This window comes from Monopterus albus, unplaced genomic scaffold, assembly GCF_001952655.1.
Source record: "Monopterus albus unplaced genomic scaffold, M_albus_1.0 scaffold112.1, whole genome shotgun sequence".
Classification (NCBI taxonomy): Eukaryota; Metazoa; Chordata; class Actinopteri; order Synbranchiformes; family Synbranchidae; genus Monopterus; species Monopterus albus.
In genome coordinates, this window is record NW_018127992.1 from 1,249,046 (window position 1) to 1,274,016 (window position 24,971).

A 24,971-nucleotide genomic window follows, 5' to 3' on the forward strand; every position below is an offset into this window, starting at 1 on the left:
CCTACAACTCAAGAGTTTCTAAATTAAAAATATATTCTATAATGTAATTACCAAAGTCCCTATTATATTTTGTGTTTTGTTTCGTTGACCGTCTCATTTGATTATAACGCTTGTACTGTATTTATACTGGTACCAAATTGTTTCAGTGTTCTACTGTGATTATGTTTATGATAGAGAAACCGTGCTATCTTTGCTAAAATGTTTAAAAAGAGTACAAAATATATTGGAATGCCAGTTTCAGAGTATATTTGAATGTGTCCATATGGAAGCCAATAAATGGTATTATTGTATGTTAAGTAACTTGAATGACTTTTAATAACTTTCATGTTTGCAACTCATAGTTGGCATACTGTTAATGAATGTTTCTATAGTATTCTTTGTATCGTCAGGACTGACTTACCCGTTTAGAGATTTATATTTTCATAAATGTTGTACTTACATTTTATTACAGAGTTGTTTAACTGAAATTTAAGCAGAAAAGAAACTTATGTCTGAAGCAATATGAAACTAGTGTGTATGCATTGTTTGTATGAAACCTTTTAATGTAATAAAATGGTTCACTTTTTGCCTCCACTCCACTGCCTCGAGCTTTTCACAGTAATCAGAGCCTGCTACGAGATATTTCAACCATGTTTGTGCTTAGAGACAGCGGAAGTGTTTTTGTTGATTCATGTGAATAACTGGCTGAAATTAACAGTCCTGAAGCGCTGGTAGCAATAAGTTAACTTGCAGAGCATCCTGTAAAACAGGTAATTCATGGGGCTTTTTGGTTTTTTAATTTGTTTCCCAGCATCAGAAAACACTGACATTGCTGACAGCCTCTCACACACACACACACACACAGAACAAAGCTGTAAAGCAAGTTGATAGGCCAATAATTGCTGTTCTGCGCTTGATGCCGAATGCCAGACAAGCGTGGTGAATACTTCTCCAACACTGGCTGACATTGTCGTTATAATTAGATGATGCATATGCGGTGCACCTGTACAGTGCCCTGCGCCAAACATACACACACACACTCACTGAGACACACAAACCCGCAGGTAAACATCATCCAAGATCAAGCTGTGGCTACCATTTTAATTTCCCAGTGGTGTCACTCTAAGCTAATCTTTGTGTGTGTGTGTGTGTGTGTGTGTGTGTGTGTGTGTCCCGTCTCCACGGCAACATCAGGTCCGCAGCGGTGACAGACTTGGCCACGCCTCTCAATGTAATGATGGTGAGCTCATGTCTTTTGGCTGCTGGGGCTGCTTCCAGCCCTTATGACAACAAGAGCTCGACTATCGCTAGCGCATTCCACCTGCAGCACCACGCAGGTGGAATGTGCATTTCCCCAGTTGCCTCAATGCCAGACCCCAGTTAGGAAAGATAACCACCACCCTGACCTGCGCTGCTGTGCTTGAGGGGGTTTGAGCAGGAGGTCCCTACAGGTCATACAATGTGTTTCTGTTTGTGTGTCCTACAGTAGGTAGAGTATGACATTGCTCTTATTTACAGGGTCCTAAAATAGCCACTTCACCATCAGCAGCATTTAACCAAGGCCCTCCTTTTGTCATCCTTGTATTTTTTTTTTATCTGTACCCTGTATTTTCAGTGATGGGGAAGCCTGTGACATATATTTCCCTCCCCCACTCTCTGGCAGACCAGATGAACCAGCCACAACTAAACACTAACTTGACTGGAAGCTAAAATTTAAAATACTCCAAATTCTCTGAGCAGTCTGTGTTTGACACACGCGGGGAAGTCACGTCAGTGTGAGGCCACTCAAAGACAAACTTACATTTTACAGTTGTCCTTTATCTGCGAGGTGAGTTACAATAAATCCAATCATTGAAATATAACAACTCAAGATCCCCACTCCTTCAATCCTTGTTATCTTCTTTCCTCGCATTTCCCCAGTTGCCTCAATGCCAAACCCCAGTTAGGAAAGATAACCACCACCCTGACCTAATTCCTCTGAACCATACTGGGAGGAGAAACATCAAGATGCGAAGGCCTTCTTCTTCATGTCGGCTGCTCTATTTCAATTTCGGGTGAATAGCTGGAATTGGGAGGCGTTAGAAGAGCTGTTTGCCTGTGATAGGTTAAGGAGATTAAAAGCTGTCCACTCTGCGCTGCTGTGCTTGAGGGGGTTTGATCTGAACGCACAGGAGAAAGGAGGAAATGAAACATGGTGACAACTACAGATGCTGGACAAGTCACTCAGAAGTTAAAAGCTCCTGTATAAAATGTTTCTTCAGTATTTTATCTTATGTTTTTCCTCACAATTAATAATCGCAGTGAATCAAATCCTGTGCAGTGGAAAGTACATTCCTTCTGCCTTGGATCCTGGACAATGACACATTAAGACAAACACCTGTTCAGCTGTGACTCAGTACATAACAAAGTCCATTTAGTTTTCTGCTGACTCACACACAACGAGGACATTCAGCAGTGTTTGACAAAGGAGCAAAGTTACGAGTTTTGGTATAAAAACCCTGAATAATGTTCTAAAAGTGACAAACACTCAAGATAAAGATTCAAATTATTTACTGTTGTTTTAGTAATATGTCAAAATGAACATTTCACTAAATTGATTAATATTTTTTTATAATATTTGGTGAATTTTTTTGGTTTCATGGTTTTTTGGTTCTGGAGCTTTCAGTCATCACGTGATCATCAGCAGGTAGAGATCAGTGACTCAATGGCAAGAAGTTCATAAAGATCTGAGGTTGATTTTAACATCTTTCATCAGAACTGTGCAAATTCTTCTGAGCTTGTGACCGGAAAGTCGCCGGTTCAGTCCCCAGACCGGCAGGATTGAATCTGGGTGGAACAAGTGACAAAGCAGAGCTTGCCCCACCCTCATTAACACCACTGTGGTGCCATTGAGAAAGACCCTCAACCCCAACCACTCCACTGAAGCTGCTCATTGGCCGTGGGTCAGTCTGTTGCTGTGCTGTGCGGCTTCCAGGTGCAACTGTGCAAATGAGAAAGAGAGAGGTGGCCTTTCACTGGACCTACTCTGAATAAATACAGGTTTTTAAAAAGTGATAGAATTGAAAGCCTGAGAAGAGCTACTGATGGAGAACAAGAGGGTTAACTGCACCCGGTCAATTCAGATAGTGCCAGTCAGGCTTTCTATCACACAAAAGGATGCTACAGTCAGCCTCTCTGTGAGGGGGTCAACCTTCCCTCATTCACTGCGCTGTCGAATGCATGAACTGAATCATAGCGTACTTGCTGTGAGGATGATTAAAAGCAAGTGGAAAAAATACAAAAACAGCGAGAAGGACGAGATGAGAATAGAAGCAAATAGAAACTACAGTATCGTTTTAGATGGCCAGGTTTTTTTATATAAGCCTATGCAAGGTTTTTTATCATATCCTGGTTATTTCTACATGACTGACAGTGAAGTTATTCATCATCTTTTGCAGTAAAAGAAGAATATCTCTTCCTTTTTGTGAATTAATTGAGTCCAAACGAAGACATAAATCTCCTTTACCCTTAGATTCACTGCCATGTTCCATTTCTAATACTGAGGGTTTCTGTTTTTGACCTCAACAAGGATAAACTTACATGTCGGTGCATCTGTAAACACTCAAACCGGTTTCTCAGTTGTATGCCGCCATCAAGGAAGTCATTTACATATAGTGATACAAAACAGTAGGCACTGGAAAAACAAAATACATCATTTGTTTCATATCTGCTACAGAGCAAGATAACCTTTCTTGCTTACAATACACGACATATTAAAATATTTACTCCACTCCACACATCTAAATGTATGCTATGTTTTATTTAATTTTATTTTTTCCTTCTCTGGGTTGAAGTCCGTTTACGTTGAGTGGAGCGCAAGTGTTACAGATGACTTTGCTGTAATTGCATACAAGTCATTCAGTGTGATCAACCATAATAACTGAGGAGGCAGGTCAGGTTAAGCTTTGTCAAGCTAAACAAGTTGCCAAGTCAAGACAGGAAGTCAGGTTTATTAATGTCTCACATAAAGATAAATGCTGGTGCAGTGTTAAATCTAAAGGCGGCTTGTTTTGTGAGAGTTCAAGCTTTTCCAGAGGCCTTAGACAGTAAGTGTTCAGCTTTTCACAGAAAAGAGACAGAAGTCAGAAGAAAAAGCTTTAGTATCATTAATGTTGGGACCCTTTGCGGGATTAAAAGACACAAAATAACCACAAAGGCTTGAAAAATGATAAGGAAAGATACAACATTGCATTAAAGTGATGAAAAATGATGGCAAAAAGAGAAGTTCGCCACAAAGAGATGCAAAATACAATACAAAATGGCTACAAATGACATGACTGCGTCCATCTGGGGGGCCTACTATATGTAGAAGGGATTGGGGCCTTTAACCTGTCTGTGCCCAGGGGCCCATTTTCTCATCCACCTATGGATCCTAATCCCAAGGTTGAGAACCACTGTGCTCATATAAGTTACATGATTAAGTTTTCTGTAGACCTTATAAGGTTTATAACATGTTTTCTGTAAATATAAAGGAACAAATATAGTTAGGTTTACAGCCCAACGCACAGTGTAATGTGTATATGCCTATACTGTGTGTATATTGGGATTTTAATGGAAGTATCTGTTTTGCATTTTTTGATTATTAAACCTGGATTTTTCTTCTTTGTAAGTTAATTATGTAGAACCTTTCAAAACCAAAAAGTATCACTTAAAAAGTCTTTCAAAATAAATGCCTTTGTCAGAACAGCCTGCATGTACATCTTAATGCTGTACATCTTAAAGATATGGTCTGACGTTTGGGTTGCTAAGTTTTCCTGTGGAAGCAGTGGCAGGAAGCAGCTGTGTGTCACTGTGTGCAACCTGACGGTGTTATAGTGGTTTCTGTGACTAACAAGCCGTCGGCACACTGCTGTTCAAACAGGAGACATGGGGCTGTGGAGTCACCGAGGGGGGGAACCACAACACCTCAAACCCAGGGAAGGAGGCCGTTTCTAGCTGGAGATGTTGACCTGCTTTTTCTCCTGTATTTGTCATTTCTCCCCCGAAAAGGAACGGAAGAGAAACAAGTTAAATGACAACTGAAGTTGTCCGTTCTTCTCTGATACCTAGGGCAAAGCGCCACACCTTCGCTTAGCGCAACAGGTAGGTGCCACCAACATTTTGTAGCTTTGCGCTGTTTCTGGCTCGCTTGCTTTAAAATACTGCTCCAAATGACCTCCAACGAGTATGAAACGTGTTGTGATAACGTTATCAATCATTTGCTGAAACAGTTTCGACGGTTCACAGCAGCAGGTGGATGTTGAGTTATCAGGAGCAAAACACTCAATAACGTCAGGATATTATGAGTTTCATTTATGTATGTCACAATTTGGTGCTGTAAATGAAAATAATGTGTCATTTGTGAGTAGCTCCACCACCTGCTGCACCTGTTGCTTGGGCTGTTAACGCGCACTAAATAAATAAATGTGAATATAACGTTACTGCAATCTAGGCAGGGAAGACCATTATTTAGACATCATTTTGAAATATACTGAACCCAGCACGCCCCTCAAAGTGAAGACTGAAAAACAAAAAACAAGGGTACAAGATGTTTCAGTTACTTTTTATTTCATAGAGTTGAAAGCCTTCTCTATAAAATTAAGGTTGGGAATTTATTTTATTTTTGCTTAATGGAAATAATTGTTTTAATAGGATTATTTTGTCTAAACAAATGTGAAAAATGCTCGTGATAACTTCCTAGAGGCCGTGGTGGCGTCCCCAGGTGTGGTGGTCAACAGGTATTCATTTTACAGGGACGGAAAACAAGAAAGAGCAGGATAACAGGCACATTTGAGATGAGGTTTGGTACTGCTGTTGTGACCCAAATGATCAACCACTTGTCAGAACAGTTTATTTAAAGCCATTTAATTTGATACCCCACACACTGTAGTTACATTACAGGCATGTCAGAGCTGCAGTAATTTGTACTACACTGTACATTTTGTATATAATCAGTTACTGTACATTCTTTCTATTATAGCTCATTGTTTATTCTGTACTTTACAAAAATGGAGTGCTGTATTTGAGTACAGTTATCTGCACCGAATATTTTCATTTTTGTTACTTCATACTCCATATTTTTACTGTGGTATTGCTGCTTCTGGTAGAATTTCTTTCACCACTTGTAAAAATGTGTACTTGCATGTTGTCGTTTGTGCTGTTCGCTTAAATGCTCAACTGTTTGATTGTACATACTGTGAGCAAAGAGTTGAATTTAAAGTACAATGGCATTTTAGCTCAACAAGTATTCAACTTCACTACCTTCACCCATGTTGCTAAAACCTTCAGCTGCCCAGAGATAATACTGAAGACATGTCCTGTGCACCTGTACATGACAAGCATGTGTGAAACTGAGAACCTCATTATCTCTGTGTGTTGTGCATGGCATCGTAAATGACATACCGTACTGCGTGGGAGCACAGTTGAAAACACCCTGAGCACATTACTCACGGGCAGATAAAGTTAATGAGTGAACGGAGAGATGTTACCGGGGATGTTTGTTCTTCATGGTGGAGAGGCAGAGGAGGAGGAGGAGGACTGGGCTTGGCTCAGTTAACCAGAGCTCAGCTACATGGCCTTGGGCTTTGTTTGCACATGTAACATGCATCCTGGGTCACCTAAACTGACATACAAACTTTGTCTGACCGCCGAGCTGTCGTGTCTGTTAGTCTGTTGCTGATGGTTTCCTGATGTGTTCTTTTAGCTCCATTCAGGTGGGATTACAACCTTATGACAGGTGATTTACACAGGTCAGCTAAACCCTTTTTTGCTTTTAGTGGCAGACTCCACCCATGTGGCAGCTTATTAGACAAAACAAGCCATTTAAAGTGGATGCAAATACTGTTTGTTCAAGGTCTAGTTTGCTGCTGCTGGAGGACTACACCTGAAACAGGATGTTAATATGAGAACAAAGCTCTGTGCTGTTGTGTACATTATGGCCTGGAAAGATATTGTGCTGATAGTTACTTTCTTTTTTCAAATAAATAGTGTAATAACAGGAAAACATTTCCATTAAAACCCATTTAATTTTAAATGAATCGGGGTGTACCACTGAACATGACTTGTACATTTAACAGGACATTTGCAGGATTTTCAATTAGAAAAAAAAAATTATAAAGTGAAGCGATTAGTTTATCCACAAAAAGAATTAGATGGTTTAATCACTGAACTAATTTACCAAGCAAAAATGAAAATATTCTCACTTCCAGCTTTTCAAGTACAAGAATTTGTTGCTTTTCTCCGTTTTATACAAATTTAAATGGAATATCTTTGGGTTTTTTGATTGGTTGACAAAACATTTGAAGGCTTTGGGAAAATGTGGCAGGTGTTCTTCATTGTTTTCTGACATTTTATAGATTTAACAATTAATCAGTTCACAGAAAAATAAATAGAGATCCCACTAGTGAGAGCAATGGACTGAGAAATGACTGCACACTGATCCTCCTCTGTGTGGGAGCTAACACTAGCTAGCAGCTGTCAGCATACAACACAAAAACTGCAGATGAACCAATTTCTGTCCAGTCTGTGTTCAAACCGAACACTAATGCAGACATTCGGACATAGTTGAAGTATCCGCCACTGTATGTAGCTGTATAGGATAGTATTATTTTTTTTATTAACTTATAGATGTAGGTAGTGTATATACTGTATCTATGACTGATAATCAGTTTGAAGCCCCAAACATGCGCATTTACCTAGAATTCAATGCAGCATGATGTCAACTTCACATTCTCCATTCAGTTTACAGAATAATATGCACTCTTTATCTAATGCATGTGTATTCTACCTTTGATAAGTATCAAACCTAGTAAACTATGTAAAGATAAATGTTTACATAATAGTTGTTTGCCTGTTAAAGATGTAGCTTGTAGTTAGTAGCTCTCTGCTAATTTACCTCTCCACCACATGCTTGAAAGTGCACTCTTCCTTGGCTTATTTACTTGCTGAAGTCCAATTCAGAGCTGCTGGGTCAGGAGGATCCCTGGGATTTAAACAGCAGCAGGTCTGTTTGCAGTGTGGGGGAGCGAGGAGGGATATTGATAAGTGTGGGCTGCTGGGTAATAGAGAGGAGACAGCACTTGTTTTCATCAGACTGCTGCCCAAGGCCATCTGAGAGAGGATGTGTGGACTCAGCACAGAATATTACGCACACAGAACACTGTAACATCATGTTTACATTTGAAATCAGACGATGTATTTTGATATTTCACTTTCACTGATATTTTACATGTCTTATTCAGTGGCATGTCACATGATCGGTCCACATATTCAGTTTATTAACAACTGTAGATTGTTTTTAACCTACTCTAATTTCTTTTAAGCCTAGGGTCTAATGCAGTGGTCAATTCCACCTTAAGGGCAGCGGCCCCCGAGGACCAGGATTGTCCACCGCTGTGGGACTCAAAACACTATAAGTCCCTCCCATCACATCTTGTTTCCTAACAAACTGTGACAAACTGTACAGAATGCAGCCTCCAGTCCGGAGCTAGCATCAGCTGCCTAGCGAGTAGTCAGTCCAGTACAGCGCTCTGGTTTCTGCTAATGTGACACAAAGCACTCGTGGAGATAGTCTTTCCTCGGTCATAGTTGTTTTTGTTATGCCCTTGGATGGCTGAAATCTATCCACAACCATTTCTGTCTAACTGTGGGTTTTAGTTGCTGGTCTAAACGCTGCAGATATCAACAGTATAAAACCAAATACAGGCTTTAGAGATCAAAACAAAAAGCATGAAAAGAGCGTCGTTAGTAGATCATTAAATCCCCTTTCTCCCATCTGCCAACTACGGGTGCAAAGCTACATGTATTTATAGTCTAACTGTAGTTAACAGTAGGCTTGTTTTGTGCACAGGGTTTTCTGTGCCTAAGCCGTCTTCATTTTTTCAAATCCATGTTTCCACATGAACATAAGTGGTGGACAAGAGAGCTATTACAGTTTTTCTGAATTGCTAAAACATACTTCTTGAAACTATCACTCATTTCTCAGAACCTTAAACACAAATCCAAATATTCAAACTAAATTCACAAAACCTCTGACTCGTCTGGCAAAATCAAGCAGTTGCTTCAAAACCATTTTACCAGCTCTCAAAATGAAACAATGCTTTCCGATCATACACACATAAGTCAATCATATACACACTGCAGCTCATTCATTAGACACTACATCAAAAAAAGGAGAACACAGCATCCAGGACATGTAGTTACAACAAAACAGTTTATTGTATATAGTAAAAAACACAAAACAAAAGAAAATCACACCTAAGTATGGTGAATCTACCAAAAACCATGTTACTATCAAAAGAGAAGCATAAAACCACATCAGAAAGATTATTCTGCCTCAGGATCATGTCTTTGAGCCGGGCCCGGCCAGAGGGCTTCATCCACGTCGCAGGCAATGTTGTCCCTTGCCAGGCAACGGGCAAAAAACCCTCTGGTGCGACGGATCCAGCCTTGACAAGGCTGCAAGTCTGTCTCACCACAGGCCAGTTCCATTGCCTGTAGCAGATTTTCCCTGGTATATGGGTTGCAGTCATAAACCTTCCACCGCCATGCTGAGAAAAACTCTTCTATTGGGTTGAGGAAAGGGCTGTATGGCGGAAGGAACACATTTAAAAATAGCTGGTTGTTGTTGAACCACTCGTGTATGTGGACACCACAGTGAAAGCTGACATTGTCCCAAACCACGACATAGACAGGCTGCACTTCCTGCTACATTTCTTAGACCATCCAGAAATGTGAGAAGATGTTTTGTATTGTATGGCCCCAGGGTTGCATGTGCATGGAGAACCCCATGATTGCTTATAGCTGCACAAAGGGTGACATTACCACCACGTTGACCAGGGACTTCCATGATTGCACGTTGGCTAATTATATTTCTCCCTCTCCGTCTTCTCTTCGCAAGATTGAATCCTGCCTCATCTACAAAAATCCATTCGTGGGGCCTTTCCATTGAATCCAGTTCGAACACTCTTTGTAAATAAAAATAGTCATTTACTGTAATACATAAGTGAAACTGAAAGGCTTCTACAGTAGTGTCTTTGTATGCACTCCTGCTTTACATACACAACATAGTGCACGTTACAATAACTGTAGGCTAGAAGCTCAGAAGCGCACTGTAAGCATCAGCACTGACAATGTCTGAGCGTTTACTTACTTGCACATACTGATGTCGTAGATCTTTGACCCTTTCAGAGTTACGTTCAAAGGGTACTCTGTATACCTGCTTCATGCGTATGTGGTTACGTTGGAGGACACGGTCAATGGTAGAACGGCTTACACTGTTGATTCCTTCAAAATGTGGTAGTCTTGCAATTCTACAAAATTATACAAAAAAACCAAACATACATGTAGTAAAAGTATGATGGAAATTACTACTATACATAAAATGTTGTCTGCTTGGACAGCTTTTCTTTACTGTATTTTTTGTTTGTTCACATAACAGTATAGTGACAAAGAGAATTAGTCATTGAAATGATGAAAATACAGTTTACTTTAAAAGATTACAGTATTACCTGTTCTCTTCTCTGAATGTCCTGATTATGGTGGCCACCAAGAATCTGCTCAAGTCCTGCCTCCCTCTTTGTCATTCCATGCACGAGAACATGGTCTATCACAGTTGCTCAAATGTCCTCATCCTCGTCTTCTTTGTCCACCACCTCTTATACGCACTCTTCCTCTCATATTGTTTTCCATAGTTGGATGTAACTGTGCCATCTGTGCACTTTGAACTGGCTTATATTTTGTACCTGTTCATCACATAATTAGAAACGAGTGTGAACAATTTTGAATCGTGTGTAAACGATGACAGCTGTACTTTAGTTGCGTTTAAGTTCTGCTCTTCTGTGTTTAGTGCTTTGCAACACAAGTTCATCACAGTGTGAATTGTGTTTTAATGAGTGAGAATGTGTTTAGAGTTTAGCAAAAAGAGTGCATGAGTTTTGCAAACAGTCTAAGTGCCTGAACTTGTTTTGCAGAAAGAGTGATTTATTTGACAAATTGGTTTCGGCTATTTAGAATTTGGTTCAGAGAATGGGGTTTATTGTTTTAGCAATTCAGAAAAACTGTAACAGCATGCTTTGGATTACCAAGCCTCTAGCTAACGCACATCATGGCAAATGTAAACAAGAAGCCAGAGCTGGAAGACCCTCCCTTATCACGAGGTCTCCTGTTTGGGAACACATCCCAGTGAAATACAACAACAAATAAAGAATAGTGGATAAAACATCTTACTCATTTATTGTGCTCTGGTCTATATGTTCATCGAGCGGTGATCAGCTGTGTTTTTGACAACACATCAAACCTGCCAACTCGTTTGAAACCACGCGACTGTGAACCTCACTGCTGGAAGGAAAAAACAAGCATAGTACAAACACTTCTTCCTTCATCATTTAAACAACTGTTCTCTAGTTAGTGGGGCACTTATTAATAGTTCTCAGCCGTATTCTGTTCTTTTATAGGTTTCATTTATAACTTAAAAGGATTCTAAATTATTGTTTACAGAAGTTTGCATCATATGGCAAGCAATTTTATGATTTTTCCACTTACTGTATCAAAAATGAACCAAACTGCAGCTACATACATAATTTTTGTGTACCATTGCGTCCCTATACAATCGATGGTAACTGGATGTGCTTTTGCAGAGTTGTTGCCTGAGGAGTGGCAAGCCTGTCTGGAGAGTCTCTAATGAACTTCTCACAAAGAAACTGAGTCCTTCACGTACAAGACCTTGCTGTTGCTGCACAGCTCGGTCACCTGATGGATCTCCGAAAAGCTCTGCTTATGTAAGAAGCGCATTAAACTCATAGTTTTTATTTTGATACCTCCTCTTGGTTGATTAGTGTGTCAACATACAGTATGCTGTGTGTTTTCTTGTATAGTAAACTTTCCAAGAGTAGTCACTTTTTCAGTTGTTGCAGGGAATAAAAACACAGTAACTCCTTTTTCTCTTTTACAAACATTCTTTAACAGGCAAAATCAATTTCAACTAGACACTTTTAGAGGAAGTCTTATCTTTGCAGATGAAACTTTCCACCTGTGGCAATCATCAAGTTGCCCTGACTGCCAGTTCCATTGGTATCCCCTGAATTTCAATCTAGTTCACATTTAGGGGACTCTACAGCAGTCTCATTTTTACTGCAGCTGTTTCTCCAAGATGTAATGTTTCAATTTCCTCCAATGAAAACTAAGAAATATCTCCCTTTTTTAGTTAATCGTTCTGTGATCTTCCCAATCATAAAAAACTGGAGCAATATATAGTATACTGAATGGCACAAGGAGCAGATAAAGCACTAATATTGCCAGGCAACAGTGGCCAATATCTGAATGAATGATAGTCATTTCATTCACGGGCTGAATCGTTGAGCTCATTATGACTTTGGAAAGTCTCCAGAGGAACATTGCGATTTGCCATACGGATGTTCAGATGTGAATCTCAGTCATATGCTGTTAGTTACTATAAAGGCTGGGGGAGACTGTGGATCAGTGGGTAGAGCGGTCGTCTTCCAACCAAAGGGTCGGAGGTTTAAATCTCGGTGCCTGCAGTCCACGTGTCGAAAGTGTCCTTGGGCAAGACACTGAACCCCCAAGTTGCCCCCGATGGTTAGAGCCATTGGTGTGAGTTGGCGCCGCAGATGGCTGCCTCGGTTCTGTAGCAGAAACAAATTCCTTGTGTGTAACAACTTGGCCAAATAAAGGTGATTATCCTGAGAAAGAGACAGTCTCATTGCTGACACGGCTCTCAGTTTGGTCACGAGTCCTCTGATCTGCTTCTGTTACATTCTACTGCTTTCAACCTTGGTTTTCAAAGTAAGTCATTGCCTTGTAGCCTAAGCCGACACACTGTACTGACTCCACTAAATTCCCTGCCATTGCCCAGGGGCATGCGTTGATTGAGGGTGAACTTTACTCATGTACATATACCTCAAAATTGAACTCAGGTACAGTACATGGGTTAATTTCCACTTCTGAGAAAACTGCAGTATTTTTAAAATGTGCTTGAGTAAAAATACAGCAGCAAATTGTACTGCAAGTATCAAAGTGACAAAAGTACCTATGAAAAGACTTCTTCTATTTTATTAGATGATTACATTACATTATTGAAATACCAATACAGTCATATTTTAAATTTGTAACTGTCTGAGGCAGAGCTATTTATATATTTTTGGGGGCATTTTAGGGCATCATTAAATAGCAACAGTTGTTGACGGGAAACGAGGAGGGGGAGAGTGACATCTAATGACATCTAAGCTACAAACCAGGGACATTGTGGCTCAGTCACTGAATAGCACTGTATATACATATATTTTATGACATCATTGTGTGTTTTGGATACAATTTTTATCTGAAAATGTAACGAGCAATTGCAAATATCAAATAAATATAAAAAAAACTATTTTCCTTTGTAATATAGTGGAGAAGAAGCAACAAGCATAAGATTGACATAAGCTACTAAAGTAACTTGTACATCGCTTTAGTTAAAGTACCTCAGAATTGTATTTAAGTACAGTACTTCAGTAAAAATGTACCAGGCTTTCAGGTCCAGCACAGTCCAGGCCTCGGTTACTAAAGTTTAATCTTAAAACGCAAAGCAGTGATGGGAAGTCATGGGTGTTCACTGCACAAGCAGCAGCTTCCTGGTTTTCCACCTCTCAGTGTGTATCTGTAGCTATTGACTCTGCAAACACTGTGTGGCAAAAATGACAGCTGCAGCTGGACACATTGGAGCCAGAACATACATCAGCCTGCCTTGTAGGTCTTGTTTGCCGTTGCAGAGTTTTGGGGCGTTGTATTTGACCTTTAATGCTAATGTTGCTTAGTTATGAGTACAGGGTTGTAACTAGTCATTGGCTCCTTTCTGCTTGGAGGAGCGCTGACAGCTGCCCAGGCTGAGACGGCACTGTGACACATGTGCCTGGCAGGACTAGTCCCCCTCTGACTGGGAGTTGTCTCGGCTGACCAGCAGCAGAATAGTTAGCCCAAGGCAGGTAACACTGCAGTCACATGGTCAGTGCTCAGTCAACCCAGAGCCAGTTTTTCCCTCGCAAATTTGCAACTCAACTCCATTCCGATGCAAATAAGCTTTTTCCAGCCTAATCCTCCAACCATTAGTCAACCTGTCTGACGTGTCCTGACCAGATGTCAGAGATCAGCCTAAACACACCACAAAATGCACCTCGTGGAACAGTAACAGAGTGGAACGAAATAATACTCTCACTTTGAGTTTCATTTTAACCATTTATCTCTACCATTCACATTTGTTTACCATATACTGTATGTCACATAGAATACTGAATACTTAATGTTTGCTTTGTAGGAAGGTAAACCTGTCACATGAGTATGTAAATATGGCCTGTTAAGATAACACTCAATGTAAAATCAGCTTAATAAATAGTCGATAGATATCACAGGCCTCTGAGTGGGAAAAGGATGGTTAGCTTCATTCCTTACCGTGTTAAAAGGGGTTTAGTTGTGCTTCATTTCCACATCTTGTAGTATTGAACACAAACTTGCATCCAACATATTAAATTCCCATGATTTGACACAAGAGGGAAAGACTTTTTTTTTTACAGTGTTTAGACCACTGTAAAAAACTGTACTGTATTTGTCAGATATTGATGAGTACTGATCTGAAAATACCAAAAACCTTGTATGAGGTAGTAATAGATAAAATGCATAATGCTCATTCTTAGAGTATAGAAGAAATTTTATCTTTGCAGATTAAATTTTTCTTTTTGACCTTTTAATGTACGCTACAATTCACAGGATCCAGCTCCTCAATTTATTGATTTTATTAGTCTTAAATTTAATATCTTTGGTTTTTTTAATGTTGGTTGTACAAAACAAGCAGTTTGATGACATCACTATGGATTCTGGGAATAAGGTTTACCTCTATTAAAGATTCGATATATGAGCCTAAACCTGCATTAACTGATTGAGGAACAAGCTATAAACACAACAGTGACATATTATCACTGAAAGTAAAGTAAGTGGGCATTTATAGCTTTTTGGCTGAAAACTGCTTGCTGTCTGTTTGGTCTGGAAATAAACTATGAGCGTGAAAACAAAACTGTACATTTACAAACCTTAAAACCAAAACTGTTGAAAGACTGAAATACTTCACAGAGTTGGCAGAGCCACATGAAAATCAACTGTATGAGGGCCACTTTAACATTTACACTCTAGCACCTGGACTGGTTTTATCTGTGTATGCTGTGGAAATGTTCAGTAATGAAATTAGATTTAAACTTTTGCCTCAAATATGGAGTAAGCCATTGAACGTGAAGTAAGTTATTACTTAATTATGCCACTGTTGCAACATTTAATAATCCATGTACTGTCACGGTGTTTTTATCTGTAGTGAGAAAACAGTGCCAGGAAGGAACTAAACTTAATTATACTTATAATTAATTCATAACAATCCAGTCCAAGACTGATATGTCTAAGGATTTAGGACCATTTGTGGCAACAAATAGATACGCGATCGTATTTGGCAGAGGAGGCTCTGTCCTGCAGGACTCTGAGGCAAGCACATTAAAACACACCCAAGGGTGCAGAGAGCAGAGAGCAGCAGACACATATCACTGGGACGAAGAATATACATAATGCACAAGGCAAGAAATGTTTCAGCACAACATGAAAACAGAAGGAGGAAGGAGCTGCTGCTGGTGCTGGAAGGAGAAATCAGCATATTCAGCAACAGCATAAGTGATCAGAGGATTGAGGGTTGGAGCTTGTCAAATTATTATTCACATACTTAAAAGTGACTAGTAATTGTAAAATTGGGCTGATAGTGACTTGGGCGACCTGCCCCAACTAATACAACGCTCCATTAATGTGATAGCTCCTCATGTCCGCTGGGAAATTACCTCCTTTCTTGTTCTCCTTCTGGAAGATAAGGGGCACATCAGCTGGGTGGGTGCTTGCTAGTGCGGCAGTGTGTGAAACAGGGTCCTCTGTTGAGCCGCTGGCCTCTTTGCTGCTCTGAATTGCACTCGGCGTGGCATATATACACACCTAGCTTTTCCATAAGTAGCTGCGAAAGTGTTGGTGGTCCCAGGGAAAGTGCAGTTGCAGAAATTGTTTCAACCAGGTTACAGCAAAGTCCGCCTCACGTCACAAGAGCAGAGGGCACTCAGAGACAAGAGGATGACACTCTGAGAAGAGCTGTAGGGGGGATAATTAGATGTCTTGGGATAACTAAGTCACGCTTTGTTGCTGTTGCACAAATACAGCCTTTCAGGAAAACAGTGCGACCCAGCCATGACAGCCCTGTTCACAGGATCAGATTGATAGCCAGGGTAAAAGGCATCTTGTAAATTATATAACTCATCAGGCCTTCTCAGATCTGCCTGCTGTTTTATTTAGCACCAACATGAGCAGTGCATCACAAGCATTGGGCCTACATGTGCCCTGGAGCTCCTGGTTTGTTCCTTCAGGGACTTTGCACAAAGATGAGTGAAATCCCTGAGTATTACTAAAGCACTTGCATCACTGTTGCCTTTACTGACAATTTACTGGACTGCTAAATACAAACAAATTAAGTGACTGCAGGAGCTACGATGTATAATTTTTTGTCTATGCATCGCAGCACACTCAAAGCGCTTTCACGCTATTTGGCCATTTACCCAGTCACACACGCAGTGACATCACCGGGACAACAGTGTCTTGCTCAAGGACACTTCAACATGTGAACCGAAGAAGCCAGGAATCGACCCACCAACCTTCCAGTTAGCAGACCAACCAAATCCTAGAATACATGTCCGGTTCATAGTCACGACTACAAGACAAAGGCTATCCTGTTGACTAAACCACTGGTATGGTTAAATATACTGAGCGGAATAACACCAGACGTCTAGATGCTATTTGAAGGCGCATTTGTAACAGGGGTGACATTGAATCTATTACAGTGTCATGATATGGTGTGCAATTTGCTTGTCACCGATAAGACATTACGCTCTCAATCAGGACTATAATTAACCGTCTGTTGACAGTGCGTCACCCAGATAGAACTTCCTTCCACACTTTGGACTTTGAGCTGATTCTTATTAGGTTTTGCTCAAAGATTCAGCTAAAGGTAAAGTAAAGGCGTTCAGGGTCAGAAAGTTAAGGTTTAGACTAGAAACAGTTTTGTCTCATGGGCACATACACACAGCCTTTTATCCCACAAAGAAAACTGTCCTTGACCTCTGTCACTCTCTTTCTCCTTCGCTTTCAGACAAACCCATTCAAGACTCTGTGATTAATTATTTACTCAGGCAATGAAATGCCAAAGCCCAGAGAAACAAACCACCAGGAGAGAAAAGGTCATTCTAATCCTGCACATGGATACACACTCATCGATACACACACAACAGTGATGGATGGCAATAACATCTCTGTCGGCGCTTCAGGGAGACAGAGTTTTCACGCTTGTGTCCTAACACCGCCAAGACCAAGGGCAAAGTAAAAACCTGAATGATGAGGTGAAATCTTCAGGACCTCGAAAAAGCCCTCATTTAAAACCCACTCACATGCTGGAGGTGGTGCACTGTCTGATCAATAGCAGTCTCGAACTGTCAAAGCCTGTGTTATTGTGCAGATTGGTTCCTGTGGAGCCGACTGTAATTTCTGATTGACGACTGACTGCTGACGTTGGTGGCAGAATGTCACCCACTGAAAACAATATGTGCATGTTTTTAAAAGATTTTTAGAGGTTGCCTGCATTTCAGGGTGTTTGTGTGATTAAAGTTTAATTGCTTGTCATTGTCCCTCCACAGCTCCGCAACACAGCTGGCCAAATGGGGTGTCAATGCTGCAGGATGGTAAAAAGGTGAGAACTGTCTCAGTCTTCCTTGTAATCATTTTCAGCCCACTTTGTTAGTCACTTGTTTTTAGGGATTTAAACCTACTCTACTTATTGCCTTTCCAGCTTAGAGGGTCTAGTGAGACTCCAAACAAACTGACACCATCAGCTGCTCCTAACCACTGTTTGCCCCTCCCATCACATCCAGTTTGCTAGTGATGATGTGAACTACCGATGAGTGCGGAAGTGCCCAAATCTGCAGTTCCTCAAATGGCCACTTGGGGCTGGCAGTTTGTCAACTTGGCAGTAAAAATTATATTGAGACTAAAAATTATGCATTAATTAAGGGCATGGCCGCTCTACCACTTTGCCCATTATTGGATTAGCAAGCGTAGTTGAAACACTACCAAGATGTGAATGACCAGACTTAAGCTTGAAAACCACCCGTCAGAAAACCAATGGCTGACATCACAGAGGGTTTGTCCATCTTTTATATATAGTCAGTGGTTGCTAATAACTACAAAATGCAGCCTCCAGCCTGAAACTAGCATTAGCTGACTAATGAGTACATTTGTCAGTCCGGTAGACGCTCTGGTTACGGCTAATGTGGCACATAGCACTATTGTTACACAGAGCTTGATTTATTCAGTTAAAACTAAATTTAAAAATGACCCTGATTAAAATCATAATAATTCAATACAAAGGTAAAATCATGATCATGCTCAGTCGCTAATGTTACGTTAGCTTTAGAAGCAACATCAGAACCTCTCGCAGTATTCTTGTATTAACCTTAGAAATATCCCATTTGTTTGCCTTTTCAGTAACCTTAAACCACTGCACAGTCCACCTCGTCAGTAACAGCCTCTCACATCAGATTTCCTGATCTGCACATCCATAGTGCCAATTCAAATGTCTCCTTCACCACATAATGATTTCTTGTCTTGTTTCATGAAGGTAGTGAGAGGTCCATTTATAATATGTCTGCACACTCAGCCTCATGTGGGCTTTTTGCACAAACTGAGTCGATATGCCAATAGCCATCGCCCTTGGTTACTGTATTTCTCTGCAGGGCTGTCTATTCATTAAAGGCCTACAAGGCATTGTTGTCAGAGCTCAACTTTGCATCATGAGGTGAGCAAGGAGACAGGGAAACAAGTTTGCAGATTAATGAGGCTGTAATTCACATACTGGAGTCGTAATCCTCATTTCCCATGTCAAAGATGCAAATGTGAGTGCTTGTGTCTGGCGTGTCATGTTTTTGGGCTTAGTGGTGTTTGGTGTTTGGCAGGGTAGACCTATAGGTTACTGGGTCAGCAGTATGGCCTCAGTATCAACGTTTCAACAAACCTGCACAAAACTGTGGGTGTGACTTGTTCTAGAATATCAACCTACACAAATCTCATTTTACAAGGTAGATGGCTGTACTTCAAAAACTTGCTCAGACAAATAGGGGAAGCTTAAGTTTTTTTTGTTCAAATATAATTTTTACAGTACACTTTAAACCAAACCAAATTTGCAGATTTATACTTTTTGCTTCTCCGGGGTGGAAATAACATCCACTTAAAAAAAACAGCATTAAAATCTTCATCACAAGCCTAATAGTGTTGGTGACAAAATCTATAGACACCACTGCACCCTGCATTATAGTTGAGAACACATTTAACAATTTAAAACCTTTGTAGCACAAGACGTGAGCTGGTATTGTCACATGGTGCAGGTGTGGCAAATCAATGCATTAGCTTGAAAATCATTTTATTGTCTCTGTGGGAATGTTTTCTGATGCCCCCAGTAAAACAGCATCTTGTCCAGTGCACTGTCAAAGTTAAAACATGCAAAGAGCAGCTTCTTCCTAAAAAAAAAAATCTCAACAGAGAGGGGAAAGCAGAACTCCTCAGGATCAGACCTATATGCAAAAGTACTCCTTTGTCATTAAAATCCAAGCTTGAGGCCGATGCTTCTTCTCTCCTCCTGTTTGACTTTTAATGCTTGGCTCAGGTAATCAGATACACACAAACAAACCATACTCCTCCTTACAGAGATATGAAATTAGTCTTTTGAAGATACTTCACTGAGAAACGAAAAACAGACTCAGAGAAACAAGTTGCTTGGGGCTGCTCATCGAAGAAACAGAACAGGTGGCGACCTCCTGTCAGTGATGAAAGTACAGTTTCATTTTCTCACACAGCTTTTGTCCAGGTTTATGACTTATTGGCCTTTTTTCATGGTAACACACCTTGTGTGTGTCTGGCTTTTATAAAAGTGAGTCTCAGGTTTCACCTTGGCAGCAGCACTGGCCAGGAGAAAGAGAAATGGAAAACATTCATTTTCTCAGTTTTCTCCTGTGAAGGGATGGAAGGATGCAAGGTGAGAGACTATGTCAGAGGGTGTGTGTGCTAGCTTGTGAATATAAATGCATGAGCGGGTGATTTTCTGTGTATGTGTCTGTGTTCCAGGAGGGGAGAATGAAGCCTGTTACTGATTCAGTCAAAATATCCAGAAGTTTTCTTAATTCTCTGAACTTGTGCATGAATAGTGAACAGTGTGAAGAAAAGCCAAAGAGGGGGTGAGATAAAAAAAGAGTGGAAAACAGAAGTGAGGAGGACAACTTGAGAAAGGAGGAGGAGGAGGCGGAAGGGAGCGAGACAGAAGCTTGAGGGAAGGCGCTCACATCAAGGAGAAGTCAAGTACAAAGGGACTGTAGCTTAGAGAGTGCAGTTACATTACAGCAGCACTGAAGGAGAGGCAAGGACGTTGTTTTGGAGGGGGAGAGGAGTGGGAATGGGGGGGGGGGCTCTGCTGGGGGTCTGGGTGGAGGAGAAAACAAATGAAAGGCAGAAAAGATGGGTGTGGGAAAAACATGAGGCTCTCACAGCAGGTGATGTCTGACAGTCTGTTCACAAAACACAGCCCTCCTGCCAACACTCCTAATACCTGTTGAGGTGTGTGTGTGAGAGAGCAAACACTCTTGCAGTCCTTCAGAATGGTGGTATCAGACGGTCATTACACACTACAAGGGGCTATTTATGGCGTAAAGCTTTAGTGAGCATTAATAAGTCCTGGATTTTTATCAACCTCTAGCAGCCTATGAGAAATTGGAACAACATCAGCAAATCCATCTGTAATTTAGTCAAAAAAAGTCATTTTGTAGCAGAGATGGGGAGGGGGGGGGTTAGAGAAATATTTGGTGATACTCATCATGCATCAGCACATCAAATCAGTGAAAAGTTGTAGCTTCCGTTTTAACCTTTTCACGTTAACCTTTTCTTTTCTGGAAGTTACAGAGAAAACACTTGAGAATAAAAGTCTGTATTTTACAGTTTGAACCAGAGAAGAGTGAAATCACAGACCTGTGAACACCTCCCTCTCCTTCCAACACTCTGCATAATATGTCTGACAGTCACATGAGCAGTGCAAACATTGCCACAGCTAATGCCACATGTAGTCTGTGTAAACATCAAGTGCACGTTGGCCTAAGAGGTAACAGTGGCTTTTGGAGAGGTGCATCGACTGCACAGTGAACTATCCTTGTTGTTGTCAGTGTTTGATACGAGTGTGTTCTCATCGATTGTCACGTCTGACTCCTGGAGCCCACTCGGACAGACACAAATAGCTCTCTCCGGCTGTCCCCAGGAAATCAAATGGGAAAGTCGGGTTAAGTGCAACTCTTACATTTTTGGACATTTTTGAGAGAAACAGTGTAGAAAATGTTTTGTGAAATGACCCAGACTGCAACTACTGTTTGTTTTCATGTCATTTGGTCCCTAAAATATCAGAAAATAATGAAAACTGTCCATCACAAGCTCCCAGAGCCCAAAGTGCCTACAGCCATCCTAGCAGCTCTGAGAGGCCAAATGCTAACATCTGCCTGCAGACATGTCCTGAACGACCCTGCTGATGTTTAGCCGGTACATTCTTTACCATGTTTACCAAGCAGGTTTAGCAAGTTAGAATGCCAATATTTGCTAATTAGCACAAAACATGAATTGTAGTTTGACCGGTTTTATGCAAACAGGACCGTCATTCTTTTTTATAGGTATTTAGACATAAGCTAAACTATAGTATTGGACAAACTCAGTTTTGATGGTGCTAAATAATAGTGGATGATAAGTTATCACTATTCATCCTGAGGGAAACATGAATGTTTATACAAAATTTCACAACAATCCATCAAATAGAGAAATGTCACTAACAAACAAAAATGTCAGTATCATGGTGGTGCTAGCAAAAGGTTTGACAATCTCACTAATTGATAGAAATTCTCAAATAGCGCCCTTTAGTTACCTCAGAGGAATCGTTTTAATTTGGCCTTTTTCATTTTCTTATAATGTAGCCTTCCCTTTGTAAGTAGGTTTTTACTGTGTTGTGTTTTGTTGACTTTACAGTGATCCTTAAGGTAAAAAAAGAAATAGACTTAATTAGAATATGAGAAACAAAGAGTAGCAGTGTGGCGAGTCTAGCATGATTCTATTGTTGTACCAGTCCAATTGTGTACATTGTACTACATTTGTGAGCTGCTGTAGTAGGCACCAGGTAACTCCACCCCTGTTTGTTGTTCCATTAGCGACCGGCCTTTATTTGTTTGTGCTGGTCACTACTTGCCCTTTATTTGAATGCCAGCTTCTACATGAGACTGTGCTGTAGCTGACAAATGGTTGTAGCTCTAGAAGTGACACTGTCTGTCTGTCTCTCACAGCTACCTTTATGACCCCTCTGTGGCAGTGAATGGGAGGAAAACTGATTCTAGCTCCCTCTACCAGCCCCGTCATCACTCAGGCGGGGCCCCCAGCAGCAGCGCACTCAGCGACCACAACAAGCAGAAGCAGGGCTTCCACAATATGGGCTACAGCAAGTCCAATGACAGCACACTGAGACTAGAGTTGGACAACAACCAGGTCAACTACAGGCTGCATGCACCTGCGAAGGAGCTGTACCAGCAGAGCAGCACTCCACCTGCAGAGGGGGGTCTGTACATCATCCAGCCAGAGGGTCTGGGACCAAGATGGCTGATTCAGGAGAAAACCCCGAGCCAGGTCCCGGTTTACCCAGACATACAGGAGTATGAAAACCAGATGAGCTACCACGAGCAGGGACACCATGTGACAGGAGACAGGTGGGACAGCGCCATCACTAGGAGTGAAAGCCTATCAGCAGACGAGATAGATGAGGGCGTGGGAGGGACGCCTGAGTACCCCTGTGACACGGGGGATGAGGGGAGTGTCCTCTCAGTGGACATCCACACCAGCACCACCAGCCTATCCTCAGCAGACACCAGGGATGAGCGTAGGCTCCCAAGGAATCTGGAAGTTTCCACTGCTGAGAGCGGGATCTCAGTGACCAAGAGTGAGGACGAGGATGTGGAGGTGGACAGCATCACAGACTCAATGGTAGCGGAGGCTCTTGCTGCTCTGGAGGCCGCCACTGCAGGGGAGGACTGCGAGTGACAGATGCCTGTGCTGTCTCTCACTCATCAGTGGAGTGTTCACAACCACCAGGAACCTCAGTTTCCTGGTGGTTCTCAGTTAACACCTCATGTTTTACACAGTGAATGAAGGAAAACAGTTTACAAAAACACCCAGATTCACTTTGGAACTCAAAGCCTTTTCCAGTGCTGCGAGGTTTGCGTCAAGCAACAAATGAAGAGACATCAGTGTGTAGACTGAATATTGCCTGCAGCCATATCAGTAGCCCTTTTGAATGTACTACAGTGTATTTAACACTCTACAGTCCTAATAAGCCCCTTTGTGCTCATCCACTGCTTTGCCATGTCTGCACTCCCCCTGTACAGGTATTTGTAAGACACTACACTGCTTTTATCACAGTATGGAGCGTAGCCATATCTCATAGTCTGCTCAGGAACCTCGCCCTCATTTAAGAGCAGGCGAAAGACAAAAGGTCAGTGCACACTTTTTATACGCTACACATGTTTTGTTCCCATTTTCTCTTATTTATAACTTCACTCATCATTTTTGATTTCTTGTAAGAAGAAACTGGATGTTGCTAAAGACTGGAGCAGAAGAATGTGACGGAAGATGAGGACGCAGTCCTTATTTATAGCTTATCCACTTGTGTGTCAGCATTGATTACATCGCATTCAAATACTTTATACAGATTCTTGGAAATTTTGAACTGAGCTTGCACATTGTTCTTATGTTATCAGATGCACCCACTCACAATTCTCAGATCTTTGGTCAGTTAATGACATTTTAATGCATATTAATGTGAGACCATGCCATGTGGTGGAATATCAGAAGATCTATGTAAGTTTGAAATCCAAAGCAGGACACCAAAGATTAAATATAAACTAGCCACATGTACATTTCACTTTAATCATCTTAGTTTCTGTAGTTTTTCAACTTTAGCTCAACAAAACCAGCAAATGTCAAATTACTGTTGAATAAACCACAGACAGGCCATCAGTTCAACCTGCTCACTCTTTTTTCCCCCCAGTTTTTTTTTTTTTTTTTTGCCCGGGTCTGGCCTGTGACATTGGTTGAACTCAAAGCTTGCATGTGCCTAATAATAAACCAATTGAGGCTAGATGGTGCAGAAGAAATTTCAGATATGGCTTCTCTGAAAAGTGTGTTAATGGAAGAGTTGCTAAATAAGCTTCTTGCTCAATGAAGTTATGATTTGTTTCATCATTGTTTGCCTGCCAAATCATTTCTACTTATTTATAATATAAAATAAAGAAACGGGCTGTAAAAATGTCAACTGTGAAGTATTTTGTTCTCATGCATAATTATTTATTCTGACGTGGGTTTGAGAAGAAGTGGAACACAGAAAAAGTAGTTCTTGTTATTAGCTAGCTTGCTGGCTAACATTAGGCATGGACACGCACATGAGGGTAAAATGTGAGGAGTTGCCCCAAGCGTTATGTTAAACAACTTGGAGTCAATATATTTAGTTTTGGGAAACTTAAGCCTGTTCTTGCATATATCTTGATTGACACATACCTTTATATTTATGTTTAAACTCGTCAATTCTATTACTATTTTTTATGTCCACACTTAAATTATTCCATAGTTTTACCCCACTTATGGAAATACAAAATCTTTTTTTGGTTGTACGTATAACATGAACTTTTAAATTTAACTGACCCCTTAAATTGTATCCCCCTTCCCTTTCATTAAATAGTTTTTGAATTCCACCAGGTAATAAATTGTTCCTGGCTTTATACATAAACACAGCAGTCTTATAT

At 40.9% G+C, this 24,971-nt stretch overlaps 1 protein-coding gene across 1 annotated transcript; it reads left to right on the plus strand.

Moving 5' to 3' along the window:
- The first annotated feature begins 4,867 nt into the window (after window positions 1-4,867).
- LOC109966491 (uncharacterized) lies at window positions 4,868-24,464 on the plus strand. Its single transcript, XM_020611348.1, has 3 exons — window positions 4,868-5,100; window positions 17,748-17,800; window positions 22,467-24,464. Exons 2-3 carry the CDS (start codon window positions 17,769-17,771, stop codon window positions 23,212-23,214), a joined length of 780 nt encoding a protein of 259 aa, XP_020467004.1. The 5' UTR covers window positions 4,868-5,100; window positions 17,748-17,768; the 3' UTR covers window positions 23,215-24,464.
- Window positions 24,465-24,971: the final 507 nt, after the last annotated feature.

Coding starts and splice junctions, on each gene's coding strand:
- LOC109966491 (XM_020611348.1), top strand. CDS start 17,769: ATGGGGTGTCAATGCTGCAGGATGGTAAAAAG. Junction 17,801..22,466: donor TGCTGCAGGATGGTAAAAAG/GTGAGAACTGTC, acceptor TGTCTCTCACAG/CTACCTTTATGACCCCTCTG.